This window comes from Asterias amurensis, chromosome 9 (assembly GCF_032118995.1).
Source record: "Asterias amurensis chromosome 9, ASM3211899v1".
Lineage (NCBI taxonomy): Eukaryota > Metazoa > Echinodermata > Asteroidea > Forcipulatida > Asteriidae > Asterias > Asterias amurensis.
Genome location: NC_092656.1, coordinates 13,308,924 through 13,324,116, shown reverse-complemented (window position 1 = coordinate 13,324,116; position 15,193 = coordinate 13,308,924). Strand labels below are relative to the sequence as shown.

General features: G+C 39.6%; 1 protein-coding gene across 1 annotated transcript in view; it reads right to left on the bottom strand.

Moving 5' to 3' along the window:
- Positions 1 to 13,682, bottom strand: part of LOC139942338 (uncharacterized) — a 53,342-nt gene extending 39,660 nt beyond the window's left edge. Inside the window, exon 1 of the mRNA XM_071939170.1 lies at positions 13,319 to 13,682. Within this exon, the coding sequence (XP_071795271.1) occupies positions 13,319 to 13,463 (145 nt within the window). The 5' untranslated portion in view covers positions 13,464 to 13,682. The remainder of the gene's footprint in view (positions 1 to 13,318) is intronic.
- Positions 13,683 to 15,193: the final 1,511 nt, after the last annotated feature.

The window sequence follows — 15,193 nt, the reverse complement described above, 5'->3', positions numbered from 1 at the left end:
AAATTTCAGACGAACACCTGCAACGATTTACCCACAAACCTACAGACGCTTTACTTTGGTCAAAAAATTACTTTCGGTGACTCACTCTCAAAATTTAATTGGAAATAAACATCCACTTAAAAAAAATTCTTTTCTAAGAGTTGCGGTTTACAGTTTGTCAAAGAAAAAGAATGAAGCTACTTTCCAACATGTTTCGTTTTTGTAGTTTTTTATTTGACGACATGCGTATAACTTTCGGTTTATCCGCACCTTAGCTAATAGGATTGGATGGTGGTTTGTGTAGAAACACCACAAAAGCCTGACAGCTTCATGTACTGCACAACAAGAAGCTTTCACTGTCAAAAGCTTTAACGTTTTCTCTGTCACACTTAACAATTGGCATTCACATGAACTGCAAATACAACTATGTTAACCTCAACAAAGGATTAACAAAGAGCCCCCTGAATGGCGTCTGCGGTTTGAAAAGATTAACAAGAAAGTGTGTCAAGAAATGCCGAATTGAGGAAACCGTGTATTAACCTCCAATTATAGCACCTCGCATTTAAAGGGCAAGTGGCGGACACATCAATATTCAACCCCCACAGATCTATTAAGTTGGCAAAGAATTTAGACTTCTTACAGGTGAACAAGCCGTGTACAGTGTTCAGTGTAGCAAAAGACGAAAAGGAGTCCATTGATTTTAGCACTTGCCTAGAAAACTAAATTATGAACATTACAGACAGTTGACTTGATGGGTAGTGGGTGGAGTGCCAAACGAAAAAAAAGCTCAGAACATACATTCTGGACAAAATATTGCTTTTGAATCACACCTTTTTAAAAGGACAAACATTTCCATATAGGCCTAATGCTTTAAAAGCACTATGTATATGTACACTATTGGTAATTACTCAAAATAATTATTAGCATAAAACGTTTCTTGATTACGAGTAAAGGGGAAAGGTTGAAAGTATAACACATTGGGAGAAACAGCTCCCTCTGAAGTGACGTAGTTTTCAAGAAAGAAGTAACTTTCCACCAATTTGATTTCGAGAACTCTGATTTAGAATTTGAGGTCTCAAAATCAAGCATCTGAAAGCACACAACTTCGTGTGACCATGGTTCGACAAGTGTGAAGACTTGTCTTTAACAACTACCAATAGTGTCCAGTGTCTTTGAAGATTTCATTTCATTGTTTTTTGTTGGGCATAGAGGCTCATTGCATTATGCGCTGATATAAATGCCTTGTATACGTAGCCTATGGCCTAGAAACTCAGCACAAACCTAAACCCAGTCAGCAGACTAAACATGTCTGAAGAATAATTCACAAGATTCAAAATCATTTAATATTTGACTGCATGCAACTGTGGACTTAGTGCCTGCAAATTTGGTATTGTCTGAAAAAAACTTGAAAACAAAGAACAGTGGGGATGGAGTCGGGGCAGGGAATTTAGGGCAGACAGTAATGATGACCTAAAAATTAGTTTTAACTGGCCTTGGTAATATCTTAATGAACAGTGGAGGGGTTTGATATGTTCAGTTTTGTCAATGGGCAAAGTGGATGATACAAACTGAGCGCAATTATCAGCAAGGTAAAGCATTAAAGGTCCAAATCTTTGCTTTATACCATCAGATACATGTTGTAGTGTAAAACCAGCAGACATTCACATGTAGGAGCACCACAATTGTCTTACATTTGCAAGTGACTTGGACAACACATGTATATTATATGAATGATCAAAGTGTAAACACTTCAAATCACAGTCACATAATGAAAATGTCTTGTTTTAACTATAGGCCCTACGTATTATCTGTGACTGTTATTCATGACAAACGAGTGCAAGCAAAAATAAGCCCTCCCCGTTAGCTACAAGCTGACCTATACATGTACATGTAGCCTACACAGGGTTAATTTCCGGCAGAATGGGTGTTTATGACACTGACATGGGAAATTCCAAATTAACTGTGAAACCGAAAGCAGACATTTATTCCAAATGCAGCTAGTTCTCAAAGCCGGATGTACAGATGTTGAGATGCTTGTTTATTTTGGGGTAAATTATTCCTCGAATGACATTTGGCGAGGTTTTTTTTAAAACTCCTCTCGGTCTCCCCACAGAGATGTGTATAAAAGGTTGTGAAAGGTCATTAAGGAACAACATGTAATAAATAGTTCTTTCCTTCCTTAATGGTGCTCTAGATACGGACTTGAACAGGAAGGCTTTTTGAGTTTGTGACACATTAAATATAGCTGTTTTGGAACATGGACTTAGGCCCCTATTGTACCTAGTTTTGTGTTCCAGAGCCCAATTTCATGGCGCCGCTTAATTTGTGGTTACTAAACGAGGTTCCATTTCATGGTGCTGCTAACTGTAAGCTCACTAAAAGGCATGCTAACCTGAATGAAAATGACACATTAATGCAATCAATGGTGAACTTGCAAGCTGGTCGCCTTTTTTTCTTGCTAAACTTAGTAAAGCTTAAAACTAAGCTTGGGCGATATCGATTTATTTTATTCACGATACATGTATATCGCCGACAATGTATCACGATATTCGATATAATCGCGATTAATGAAATTTGACATCATTAGTCTTAAAACTCCAAGTGAAAGTTGTAGAAGAGACAGTCATAGCTTAAGAGAGGTGTTCTAATGACCTATTCTTCAGCTTTTACTCCAAACCTATGAGGTGCAAGATGTCTCAGCTAGCAAATTCATCGCGATATTTAATCGATATTGCGATATATCGCGATTATCGCGATTATTGCGATATATCGCGATATATCGATATTTCGATTAAAACCAAATCCATCCGATATCGAAATCGTTTCCAAATTAATATCGCGACATTCGATAATATCGTGATATCGCCCAAGCTTACTTAAAACTATCAATTACATTAAAGCCATTGGACACTTTCGATAAACAGTATTGTCCAAAGGCCCACACTTCGTGTATCACAACTCATATACATGTATAAAATAACAAACCTGTGAAAGTTTAGGCTCAATCGGTCATCAGAGTCGGGAGAAAATAACAGGAAATACCACCCTTGTTTCCGCACGTTTCGCCATAATTCTTGATATCGAACAATTCATGGAATAATATTTCAAGAGAAGTCTTTCACCATTACCTTCTGTAAACCCTGTAAGTTATATGTATGTGAAATTTTTTTCTGTTCCGAAAATGTCCAATGGCTTTAAGGATGGGACCACAAGAGGCCTTTTTCTTGGAGCTGGCCATTTGTTGTGTACTATGCAAACATCACCTTGAAGTTACAAAAAAAAGTGAATTGCAACAAAATGTTAGTCACTTTCCTTTTCAGTGCACTCTACACTACATGTATATATTAAAGACAGGGGTGCAAGTCCTCATTTACACCACAGATCTATTAGATTGGTCAGAGGAGAGCTATTTTGAGAATGCACAACTTCCTCAAGGGATGACCTGACTTGCCTAAGGCCAAGGGTCATCAATGAAGATGGTATACATGTACCAGTAACATGTTCTTGGCTTATCTGTTTGATCTTCACAGTGTATCTTTAAAGGGGATGGATACGTCAAATGGCAATGACTCTTAAAATTAATGGCAAATAAAAGCTTTAGAAGCCTACCGCAACTTTCAAGTAGGTATTTTGAGAAAAAGCTTACTTCAAAGTATATTAGTGTAGTAAAAAAATATACGTTTTATGCTCCAAAACAATACATCGTAGGTCTTCCGGACACCATAAAACAAGCTCAAACAGTGAATTTATTTAAGACAAAGTTAAAAACACATTTATTTTTGCAATAGCCTTCAGTACTTCTTTCTGTATCAACTAAATTTTCCTTTTGTATTTACTTCACATCTCTATTAACTTTCACTTCTCTTTTGTTTTCATCTCAAAGCGCATAGGGACTTCTCTGTGATTGTGATATGCGCTCTACAAAAATGGTTCATTATTATTATTATTCTTTGCCTTTAAGTTGTTAGCCAACCTTTAGGCCTAATATTATGTATTGTATGTGATGAATGCAAACGCACATAGATAAGGATGGTTTCTCTTTAAAGGAACACGTTGCCTTGGATCGGACGAGTTGGTCTATGAAAAGCGTTTGAAACCATTTTGTTATGAAATGTATATTGTTAGAAAGATGTTGTAAAAGTAGAATATAATGATCCGCACAAGTATCACTCAAAATTGCACGGTTTTCACTTTACGTCGCAAACTACATGTAACACGGTTGGCCATTTATGGGAGTCAAATTTTTGACCATGGCCGACCGTGTTTGTCGACAGGGTAAAACGAAAACCGTGCAATTTCGAGGCATGTTTGTGTAGATCATTGTATTCTACTTTTACAACATCTTTCTACCCATACCAATTTTATAACAAACGGTTACATAGCGCTTTTCAAAGACCAACTCGACCGATCCAAGGCAACGTGTTCCTTTAACCATTGTTTGCATAGTGCAGTAATTGTCTTGCTCATCACAGGACAGACTCCTACAAGCTTAAAGGAACACGTTGCCTTTTTACCCAGATGCATTTTATAACAAATGGTAACAAACACTTTTCAAAGACCAACTCGACCGATCCAAAGCAACGTGTTCCTTTAACATTGATTCATAGTCATGCTACCCATGTGTGATTGGTACAATTTAATGAATGAAAGCTACCTTTACAATAGTTTCAAAGTGCTGAGAAGATCATCAACGAATAAAAAAAAATTGAAATTAATGATATGGTCCTTTTATGGTCTAATGTTTTTGTAGCATCCAGTATGATCCACTAGGACTTGTAACCCCCCACATTACCAGAACATGTTTGTTTAGTAGTACTGAATAAACAAAATGCACGGAACGGAATGGAACGTAGTATGAAACCATCAGTATGTGCTGCTGTGTGAGGGTGCTTTGCAAATACATACATTAGTGTAGACAGTTGGCTACCAATAATAAATTCATCAAATGAGAGTCAATTTGTTACCAGGAGGGCAGACTGAGCAATGAGAGCCAATGTTGTTACCAGGACGGCAGACTGCGCAATGAGAGCCAATGTTGTTACCAGGACGGCAGACTGGGCTACCAGAGCCAATATTGCTACCACGACGGCAGACTGCCCAAAGAAAGCAAGTGTTGTTACTAGGAGTGCAGACTACGCAATGAGAGCCAATATTGTTACCAGGAGGGCAGACTGTGCAAAGGGAGCCTGTCTTGTTACCAAGACGACAGACTGTGCAATTAGAGCCAATGTTGTTACGAGGATGGGTTGCCAGGACGGCAGACTGTGCAATGAGAGTCAATGTTGTTACCAGGAGGGCAGACTGAGCAATGAGAGCCAATGTTGTTACCAGGAGGGCAGACTGAGCAATGAGAGCAAATGCTGTTACCAGGACGGCAGACTGTGCAATGAGAGCCAATGTTGTTACCAGGACGGCAGACTGGGCTACCAGAGCCAATATTGCTACCACGACGGCAGACTGCGCAAAGAAAGCAAGTGTTGTTACCAGGAGTGCAGACTACGCAATGAGAGCCAATATTGTTACCAGGAGGGCAGACTGTGCAAAGGGAGCCTGTCTTGTTACCAAGACGACAGACTGTGCAATTTGAGCCAATGTTGTTACGAGGACTGGTTGCCAGGACGGCAGACTGCGCATTGAGAGTCAATGTTGTTACCAGGAGGGCAGACTGAGCAATGAGAGCCAATGTTGTTACCAGGAGGGCAGACTGAGCAATGAGAGTCAATGTTGTTACCAGGATGGTAGACTGCGCAAGCAGAGCCAATGTTGTTACGAGGATGGTAGACTGCGCAATGAGAGCCAATGTTGTTACCAGGACGGTAGACTGCGCAATGAGAGCCAATGTTATTACCAGGACGGCAGACTGCGCAACGAGAGCCAATGTTGTTACAAGGACGGCAGACTGGGCTACCAGAGCCAATGTTGTTACCAGGACGGCAGACTGCGCAACGACAGCCAATGTTGTTACCAGGACGGCAGACTGCCCATCGACAGCCAATGTTGTTACCAGGACGGCAGACTGCGCAACGACAGCCAATCTTGTTACCAGGACGGCAGACTGCGCAACGACAGCCAATCTTGTCACCAGGACGCAGACTGTGCAATGAGAGCCAATGTTGTTAAGAGGACGGCAGACTGCGCGACGGGAGCCAATGTTGTTACAAGGACAGTAGACTGTGCAATGAGAGCCAATGTTGTTACGAGGACGGCAGACTGCGCAATGAGAGCCAATGTTGTTACGAGGATGGCAGACTGCGCAACGAGAGCCAATGTTGTTACAAGGACGGCAGACTGGGCTACAAGAGCCAATATTGCTACCACGACGGCAGACTGCGCAATGAGAGCCAATGATGTTACGAGGAGGGCAGACTGCGCAATGAGAGCCAATGTTGTTACCAGGACTGCAGACTGCGCAACGGAAGCCAATGTTGTTACCATGACGGCAGACTGCGCATTAAGAGCCAATGTTGTTACGAGGACAGCAGACTGCGCAACTTAGAGCTAATGTTGTTACAAGGATGGCAGACTGTGCAAAGAAAGCAAGTGTTGTTACCAGGACGGACGGCAGACTGAGCAATGAGAGCCAATTTGTTACCAGGACGGCAGACTGCGCAACGAGAGCCATTGTTGTTACCAGGACGGCAGACTGCACAATGAGAGCCAATGTTGTTACCAAGACAGCAGACTGCGCAACAATTGCCAATGTTGTTACCAGGAAAGCAGACTGCGCAATGAGAGCCAATGTTGTAAACAGGACAACACAATGCAGGACGCAGACTGCGCAATAAGAGCCAATGTTGTTACCAGGACGGCAGACTGCGCAACGACAGCCATTGTGTTACCAAGGACGACAAACTGCGCAATGAGAACCAATGTTGTTACCAGGACGACAGACTGCGCAATGAGAGCCAATGTTGTTACGAGGACGGCAGACTGCGCAACGAGAGCCAATGTTGTTACCAGGACGGCAGACTGCGCAATGAGAGCCAATGTTGTTACCAGGACGGCAGACTGCGCAATGAGAGCCAATGTTGTACCAAGACGACAGACGGCGCAACGATTGCCAATGTTGTTACCAGGTTGCAGACTGTGCAATGAGAGTCAATGTTGTGAACAGGACGCAGACTGCGCAAACAGAGTCAATGTTGTTACCAGGACAGCAGGCTGCGCAATGAGAGCCAATGTTGTTACGAGGAGGGCAAACTGAGCAATGAGAACCAATGGTGTTACCAAGGACGACAAACTGCGCAATGAGAGCCAATGTTGTTACTGAGCCATTATTGTTACCAGGACGACCAAGAGCCAATGTTGTTACCAGGAGGGCAGACTGTGCAATGAGAGACAATGTTGTTACCATTTGAGTTTCTTGGCTAGATGGCGGAGTAAAATGGTATTGACCAATTAGGGAGAGCACCAACATTCATGTAGCACTATAGATACATGGTACATGTAGCTCACTTGGTACATGTACAGTGCCAAAACATTAATCCGAAGGTCGTTGGTTCAACTCCCTGCTCAACTCAATCTTTCTTTGTTCGATCTCAAATCATTCAAAATTCACCCAGTCAGTTTCCCCATTGTGGTTGTATTATTCTATGTTTGCAATTCTACAACAATAACATTTTCTTTCATATTCTGTTGTCTCTATTAATTCAGAAAGCAAAAAAAAATATTTCCCTAGCCTGAGATCTCTTAATTTAACATTGCAATTACTTGTAATTCTACACCATCATGTTGCTCATATTTCCCTCAATTACCCACCAGACACAATATTATGTATAAATAATGCACTGGAGATATCTTCTTGGACTTAAATCCATGCCAACGATGACATCACTGAAGCGGACACGCTCTAGATACCACGCTTGATTGGTTAATTGTGTGCAGGCACAAAAGAACCCACTGGTTTACTGCACACGCTACAGACATGACAGAGCACCAGACTGTCTCAGAGCTACATTGTAATCAGAAGTTGAGTAAGATAATCTTGTTCATGGTGTATTACCTTCGTTTTTCAAAGAAAATTGACCAGAGACCCGATGCAATAATATGTTCATGTGACACCATTCACTTGAAGTAGATTATGTTTTGTAGGAATTGCATTACAAGTGTTTCTTCTGTAGAATGGGTCTATTACCTACATGTAATTAGGCCTTACAAGTGTACATTGTACAGCATGTACATGTACAGCATGTACATGTACAGTGTCAGTCAAATCAATTTATTTTTTTTAAGCACACAGACAACATTGGTAATAATTGTCAAAGTCCAGTATCCACATTTGCAATTTATGCGACCAACATATCCCTCATCACAGTCACACGAAGATTGTGAAAACATACATGTAGCCCTAAAAATTATTTTTTTATTTATTTTTTCGGTGCATTCTGGTTGCGCAAACCTTTATGCTACCGCTTTTTAAATGTGCTTCACGCTAACATTCAAATGAACTGACAAATATTTAATGAACTGACAAATTGTGTTTTCAAAGTACCCACGTTCGCTTCAATCTGTCAGACCAATCAGTGCATTATATAAATCTGTGAGTTGGGCAATCGTCATTTCTAATCGTTTTTCAGGTGAAAAACAAATACATAATTTCTGAAATTATTATAATTTCTCAAAGACTAAGCCTACATGTACCGGTACATGTATCACTTCAAGCAAAAATATTTCTATCATATTGACCATTCTTATACCATATAAGATGTGCAAATCTGTGAACATTAACCAATGTTGTTCAATCCCTTTACACATATTGTCCAAGGCACAACTGCCACTTAAACAATTTCTCTCAAGACATAACGACTGACATTTAAGTCTAGAACATCCCTACCCTCATTCTAGTTGCCGCTAACCATCCAGACCTGACATGATGACAGAGTTTGTTCATTATTTGTGCCAGTCTAGAAATATTTCTCAATCTGTACCAATCTAGAGTATGTAAGTCTCGCTATTACAATCATACTGATCCAGGGCCTTCACACTTTGGGAGCTAACCATTATGGCGGTTCCCACAAAAATTGCTTCATGACTGAGAAGGCAAACAAAATTCACTGTTCATATCACCCAAGCTTCATTCATGTTTAAAGGCACTGGACACTATTGGTAATTACCAATAATTGTGAGCATAAAAACTTGGTATTAACGAGCAATTGAGAGCTGTCGATAGTAAAAAACATAGTGAGAAACAGCTCCCTCTGAAGTAACGTAGATTTTGAGAAAGAAGTAATTTCTCACTAAAAAATTGAGTTGATTTCAAGACCTTAGCTAAAGTCTCGAAATGCAGCATCTCAAAGCACACAACTTCTTGCGACAAGGTTTTTTTTCCTTCCAATCTCTCGCAACTTCGACGACCAATTGAGTTCAAATTTTCACAGGTTTGTTAGTTTGTATGCACACCAAGTGAGAAGACTGGTCTTTGACAACCAAAGGTGTCCAGTGTCTTTAAACCACACATTCCATGATTCAGACGGGAAGTAGTCTAGGGTCCCATATAAATATGAATCTTTACAGTGGATACAGCCACCACAGTGTACAAATCAATTATTTGTAGGGCAGGGTGGCATGTTATTCTTTGCTGGATCAAATGTCCCTGGACTCCATAGACACAACAACACATAACTGACAGGCATTGTACCCAGATCACATACATTGTACATTGTAAAGTGCATGATTCACTATTTCTATGAATTTAAAACACATCATCGACTGTTCGTTCCATTGTCATTCTAATGCAATATTTTTTTATGTGGATATTATTTTTTGTGAGTGTTCAGACATTTTTAGCTGCCTTTTCAAGAGTAATCATACAATTGTACGTATTGTACTTTATTTCATCATTAATTAAAATTGACTGGCAAATTAAAAAAGAAACACACTTCCCAAATTGTGACGTTTCAAATTTATGATTCCCAATTTGTGTGTTTCAAATGAAAAAACTGTTGTACATGTACACAGTACAATTTCTCGCCCCTGCTCTATGGTACAATGAACACCCCCATGCAAAATCGTTTGCCTCACAGAACGTTTATTTTGGAAATTAAAATGAATGTAGACAGATAATTACAGGGATGAAGGGAAATTGTGCTGGCTTATAAAAAAGCGTCTGAAATTGAGGGATCCACATTTCAAGAGGCAAATGTTAAATTGATGGCAAGTGAAATGCTAACCCCTGTGGTTTTTTAAAGGAACTTTTTTTGGAACAGGTTCCTGAGCACTACAGATACCAAAATCATGTTGTTGTTGTTGTTGTTGTTGTTGTTGTTGTTGTTGTTGTTGTTGTTGTTTTTTATCTAAAAGTGTTACATTTCCGATCCCAGTTCAAACTACTTGTAATAAGTCTAGAATGATTCTACAGCATATATTTTAACTTGTACGTATTTCTTCCACAGTGGGCCTTGTCAATGCACAACACAGCTAATGCTCGGTTGACTGGTTTTGACATTCACTTTGGCATGTGTTGTTTCACTTAAAAAATACAGCCTCAGTACAGTAGGCTTACATACATTGTAAGCTTCTACATATATGTAGGTACATGTAAGCCCTACATGTAGGATATAACAAAAGACCACGTGCACACACAGAAAATGTCAAGCAACAAAAAGTACGGTAGTTGACATTAATGTTGTAGATGAAGTCTTTGTCACAGCTATTTTGTCTGGCCAGTGGCCACCAAAGGAATGGATGGTAAACAACTGACACAGTGAAAGTTATCGTCAACACTGTTTCTACAATGAGCAATCCCCAGATGTTCTGAATTTCAAATATAAATTTTCGAGCCAAACATTTAGGCTCATACCAATCGGGTCCAAGTCAAAGAGCTGCTAAACACAAAAATTTGCTAAGCATGAAATTTCGTCCTTGATAAAAAAAGGATTACCAAATACCAACCAAATTTCCATTTGTTGCATTTATGCTTGTTACTGGTACTCAGCTGTTGTTTGCTTATCCTGAAAATCACGTGGAAATTTGGTTGGTATTCCTGTTTTATCAAGGAAGAAATTTCGTGCTAAGCAAATTTTTATACTAAGCAGCTCTATGAAAATGAGCCCTGGAGTTGGGTATTTAGGATAAGTATTTAGTACACAAATGACCGAATTAGACAATACCGAGTTAGGCTATTGCCTCTAGAACTTAAAATTATAATAGGTTTTCTAAAAAAACAAGAAGTACCGACAAGGATGAAACAGTTAGCAAAATTATGATATGTTTGCACAAACTGGTACGTTGTAGCTTTTGCATGCGGCAGTAGGATTTTGCCAACATCACTCTTGAAAATCTGATTTTCCGCTGATGTCACAGCTCTCCACTGGAGAAGACGGTCAATCACACACCCTTGCGGTTGAGTAAGGGGGAAGTTTCTAGCTAACCACAGGCAGTCAGCCAAATTCTACTTTCCTGTCTGATGCTGGCTACAACAACTGTACGTGATCGATGCTTTACTATGACGTAGGCCTAGTATTTTTGTAGGACTGCTTTTTTGATGTCAAGATAAATGAAGATGGACTTGTCTTGCAACAGGTACATGGCATTGTACTTTTTGTAGTGTAGACCAAAACGTGGCAAACATACTGAAAACACAACATTGTTAAAGGAACACGTTGCCTTGGATCGGTCGAGTTGGTCTTTGAAAAGCGTTTGTAACCGTTTTTTATAAAATGCATATGGGTAGAAAGATGTTGTAAAGTAGAATACAATGATCCACACAACATGCCTCGAAATTGCGTGGTTTTCCTTTTACCTCGTCGACTAACACGTCGGCCATTTATGGGGGGTCAAAATTTTGACTCCCATAAATGGCCGACCATGTTAGTTCGCACAGTAGAAGGAAAACCACGCAATTTCGAGGCAAACTTGTGTGGATCATTGTATTCTACTTTTAAAACATCTTTCCAACCATATGCATTTTATAAAAAAACGGTTACAAACGCTTTTGTTTTGACCAACTCGTCCGATCCAAGGCAACGTGTTCCTTTAAAGCCATTGGACCCTTTCAGTACAGAAAAAAAGAAAAAAGTTCACAGATTTACAAATAATTTACAGGGTTTACAGAAGGTAATGGTGAAAGACTTCTCTTGAAATATTAGTCCATGAAATGCTTTACTTTTTGAGAAAACGGTAAAACAATATAAATTCTCGTTAACGAGAATTACGGATTTGTTATAAACACATGTCATGACACGGTGAAACGCGCGAAAACAGGAGTGGGTTTTCCCGTTATTTTCTCCCGACTCCGATGTCCGATTGAGCCTAAATTTCCACAGGATTGTTATTTTATATATAAGTTGTGATACACGAAGTGTGGGACTTGGACAATACTGTTTACCGAAAGTGTATAATGGCTTTAACTGCCTACATCCATTGTTTATTTTTTTTTTAAAGCAATTTTCATTTAGCCTTTTTGAGATACGGTGGACACAATTACTACAACACTGTAAAGTTGTGGTAAATTTGTGCGTATTGACCATAGAAATAGATTGTATGTTATTCAGTGAAGTGCGCATTATAGGCGACGCAGCGTTTACACTTAAACCTAATGACCACCAACATGGTGAGCGTGGCATCAGTCGCGGCGTAATATGCGCGCGTATTACGTCTGTCATACCTCAAAAAGGCTTGTACTTTTAATTTATATAGGCCCTAGATGTGTTTCATTTCTTCTATGCGTTGATTTGGCCATAGTTGGGCAAATGAACCCTCCTCCCGACGACTCCGCCATCCGGGAGAAGGGGAATGTTATCGCAACTAATTTGGCCACAGAATGTTATTGGTTCCACTTTAAATTAATATTAATAGTGGGGTACCGTTACTACAGTTCCAGTGATGATAATCATGATTATTCTCACACACAATATTTTGAAACAATAAAACTTAAAAAGTACATTGTCCCAAACAACTCCATTTTCTGTCAAAAATTAATTAGTAATTCACCCATTGCTTTGATTGCTCTTCAAAAATCAGAATACTTTCAAAATAGTAATGACATTTGATGATCAGAACAGTACCATGAGAAAACAAATTGTACAGCGATTTGTTTTTGATAATTCCACAATCAATACATCTGACATTGAATTTTGAAATATCAAAAGGGGGTTACAAAAAAAAAAAAATGGTAGAAATTACAATCAATACTTAACCTAGTTTTAAAAACAACCTTTAATTTTTGTTATCAAAACAAATGAAATTAATTTAATTAAAACAAACAACTATTGTTTAATGATCACAATAAAGTCTACAGAAAATGTTGCCGACAAAAAACAAAACCAATACAAACATTTCACTTCCACTATTAACAGCACAGGGGGAAAACGAGGACCCTTTTTGCAAAATTCGTATTTACCTTTCTCTACATCCGCTAGCGACTGGTTCACATATTCCTCACTCAGTGGTTCGCCCACAACAATCAGCAAATAATGCGAGATATCGGGTGAAAATGACCGAGCAATCGACTCCGAACCAACCCCATCTTGTTGCCCGTTATCCATCCTTCTGCAAGCAACAACTAGAGTTTGTCTTCGGTCCTCAGAAAATGGCGAAATCAGACGAAGTCCGGCTGTACGGATTGTATTCAATCTAACTCAGACGATGTTTTCGAGCAGACAAAATCCAGACAGACAGTACCAAACCCATGTGCGTGCCTCATACATGCAGCAAATAGAGAACGGCAGGCAGCAGCAGGGCGGCTAAGGCGCGAGGTCGAAGGAGGAGCACTCTTGTTTTTTCTCTGTTATGATTTTTTTCTGTACAGGGGTTTACGATGATGTCATCGTCTATCGCTATAAATGGAATTGAAGTCGGCATCCCCAAATCCACGTCAAGGTACTATCCATACGCTGTAGGTGTGACGTCTGGGGTCCAGACTGAGTTGTTTGGCGTTATTCGGTTAACCGGTTAATTGATGATTGGAGACGGGAAATTGGAAAGTGCTGGGGTATCGATACCACAACCCACTCGCCGCAAACCCATGATGTTTTAGTGGTACCGCAAGGGGCAATAAGGGGTCCACATGACTTTTCTAGGGGGACGTAAACTTTGGGTCATTAATGTAACATCCTTTTGAAGGTAGAAAACAACCTTCTTTGACCCCATAGTGAGTGTTCTATCCCATTATTTTACATGCAACACATTAGGGGCGGGCGACAGAGGAAAACATTGATGAGCATGGAGGAAAAATTAGATTTAAAAAATCTAATTCTTTGATCCATGGGATGAGTGAGTAGTGGTTAACCATTGAGCTCGTGAGAGGAAGGCACTTATTGTTGCTCTAATAATGTATTTCAATATAGGGACTTGATGAGGAATAGTTTTCACATGTCCCTACTAGGGCTCTTGTTTGCGAGGCGCTAGTCTTGACAACTTTCAGTGAATTCTACTTAATGGTGTCACTTTTTAAGACTTGAGACTATTGAAATTATAAATTATAAATCCCACCCATGATTCAATCCTATCATGGAAGGAACAAATAGAGATAATTATTTTCTCCGTGATCCCAATTGTTTCTTTTCGAGACTAGAATCATCTCGCCGTTTTCGCCTGTTGAGGATGTGCGCCCTCTGTTGCTAAAAATAAATAATTATGAACTCGCAAAAAATGGGGCTCAGAATTAATAACTTCAATTTAAAAAATGTATATTATTATACTGAGCGCCATGTTGGTTCTATGATGAATATTGTCTTCGCCTGAATGCAGGTGTGAAACAATCACTCTATGATTATAAAGGGCTAGGCGAACTTCACAACAGAGTTGGAGTGAAAATAGCGTACCCGTCTTTCACTCTAAAACAGAGTTGTCCGCCATTTTATGGCTCTTTGCAAGAGTGGTATGGCGGACAAAACGAGTGTTTTTTCACTCTTTAATCTGTAATCGGAAAGAACCCCCCCCCCCCCGCCCCCCCACGCATTCCCACAATAAGCACTTTACATACACTGAATAATTAAAGGAAACTCATGTTACACAGTAGGCCTAAGCCCACATGGAGATTGACATTGGTTTCTATTTGTGATAATAAATAGTAGGACACTGGTCTTTGAGTGAGGCAGTAACAGCCTGAACTTAGAGGGCGCACTTCTCAAAAACTTGCTGAATGAACACTTTCTTACTCCATTCTCACGTTATACAAATTATGATTTTATTTTCTAAATTTCCCTCATGCAAATAACACAAGAATAATATACAAGAAAAATTCAACACAACACAATGTTTTGGTTAACATAGG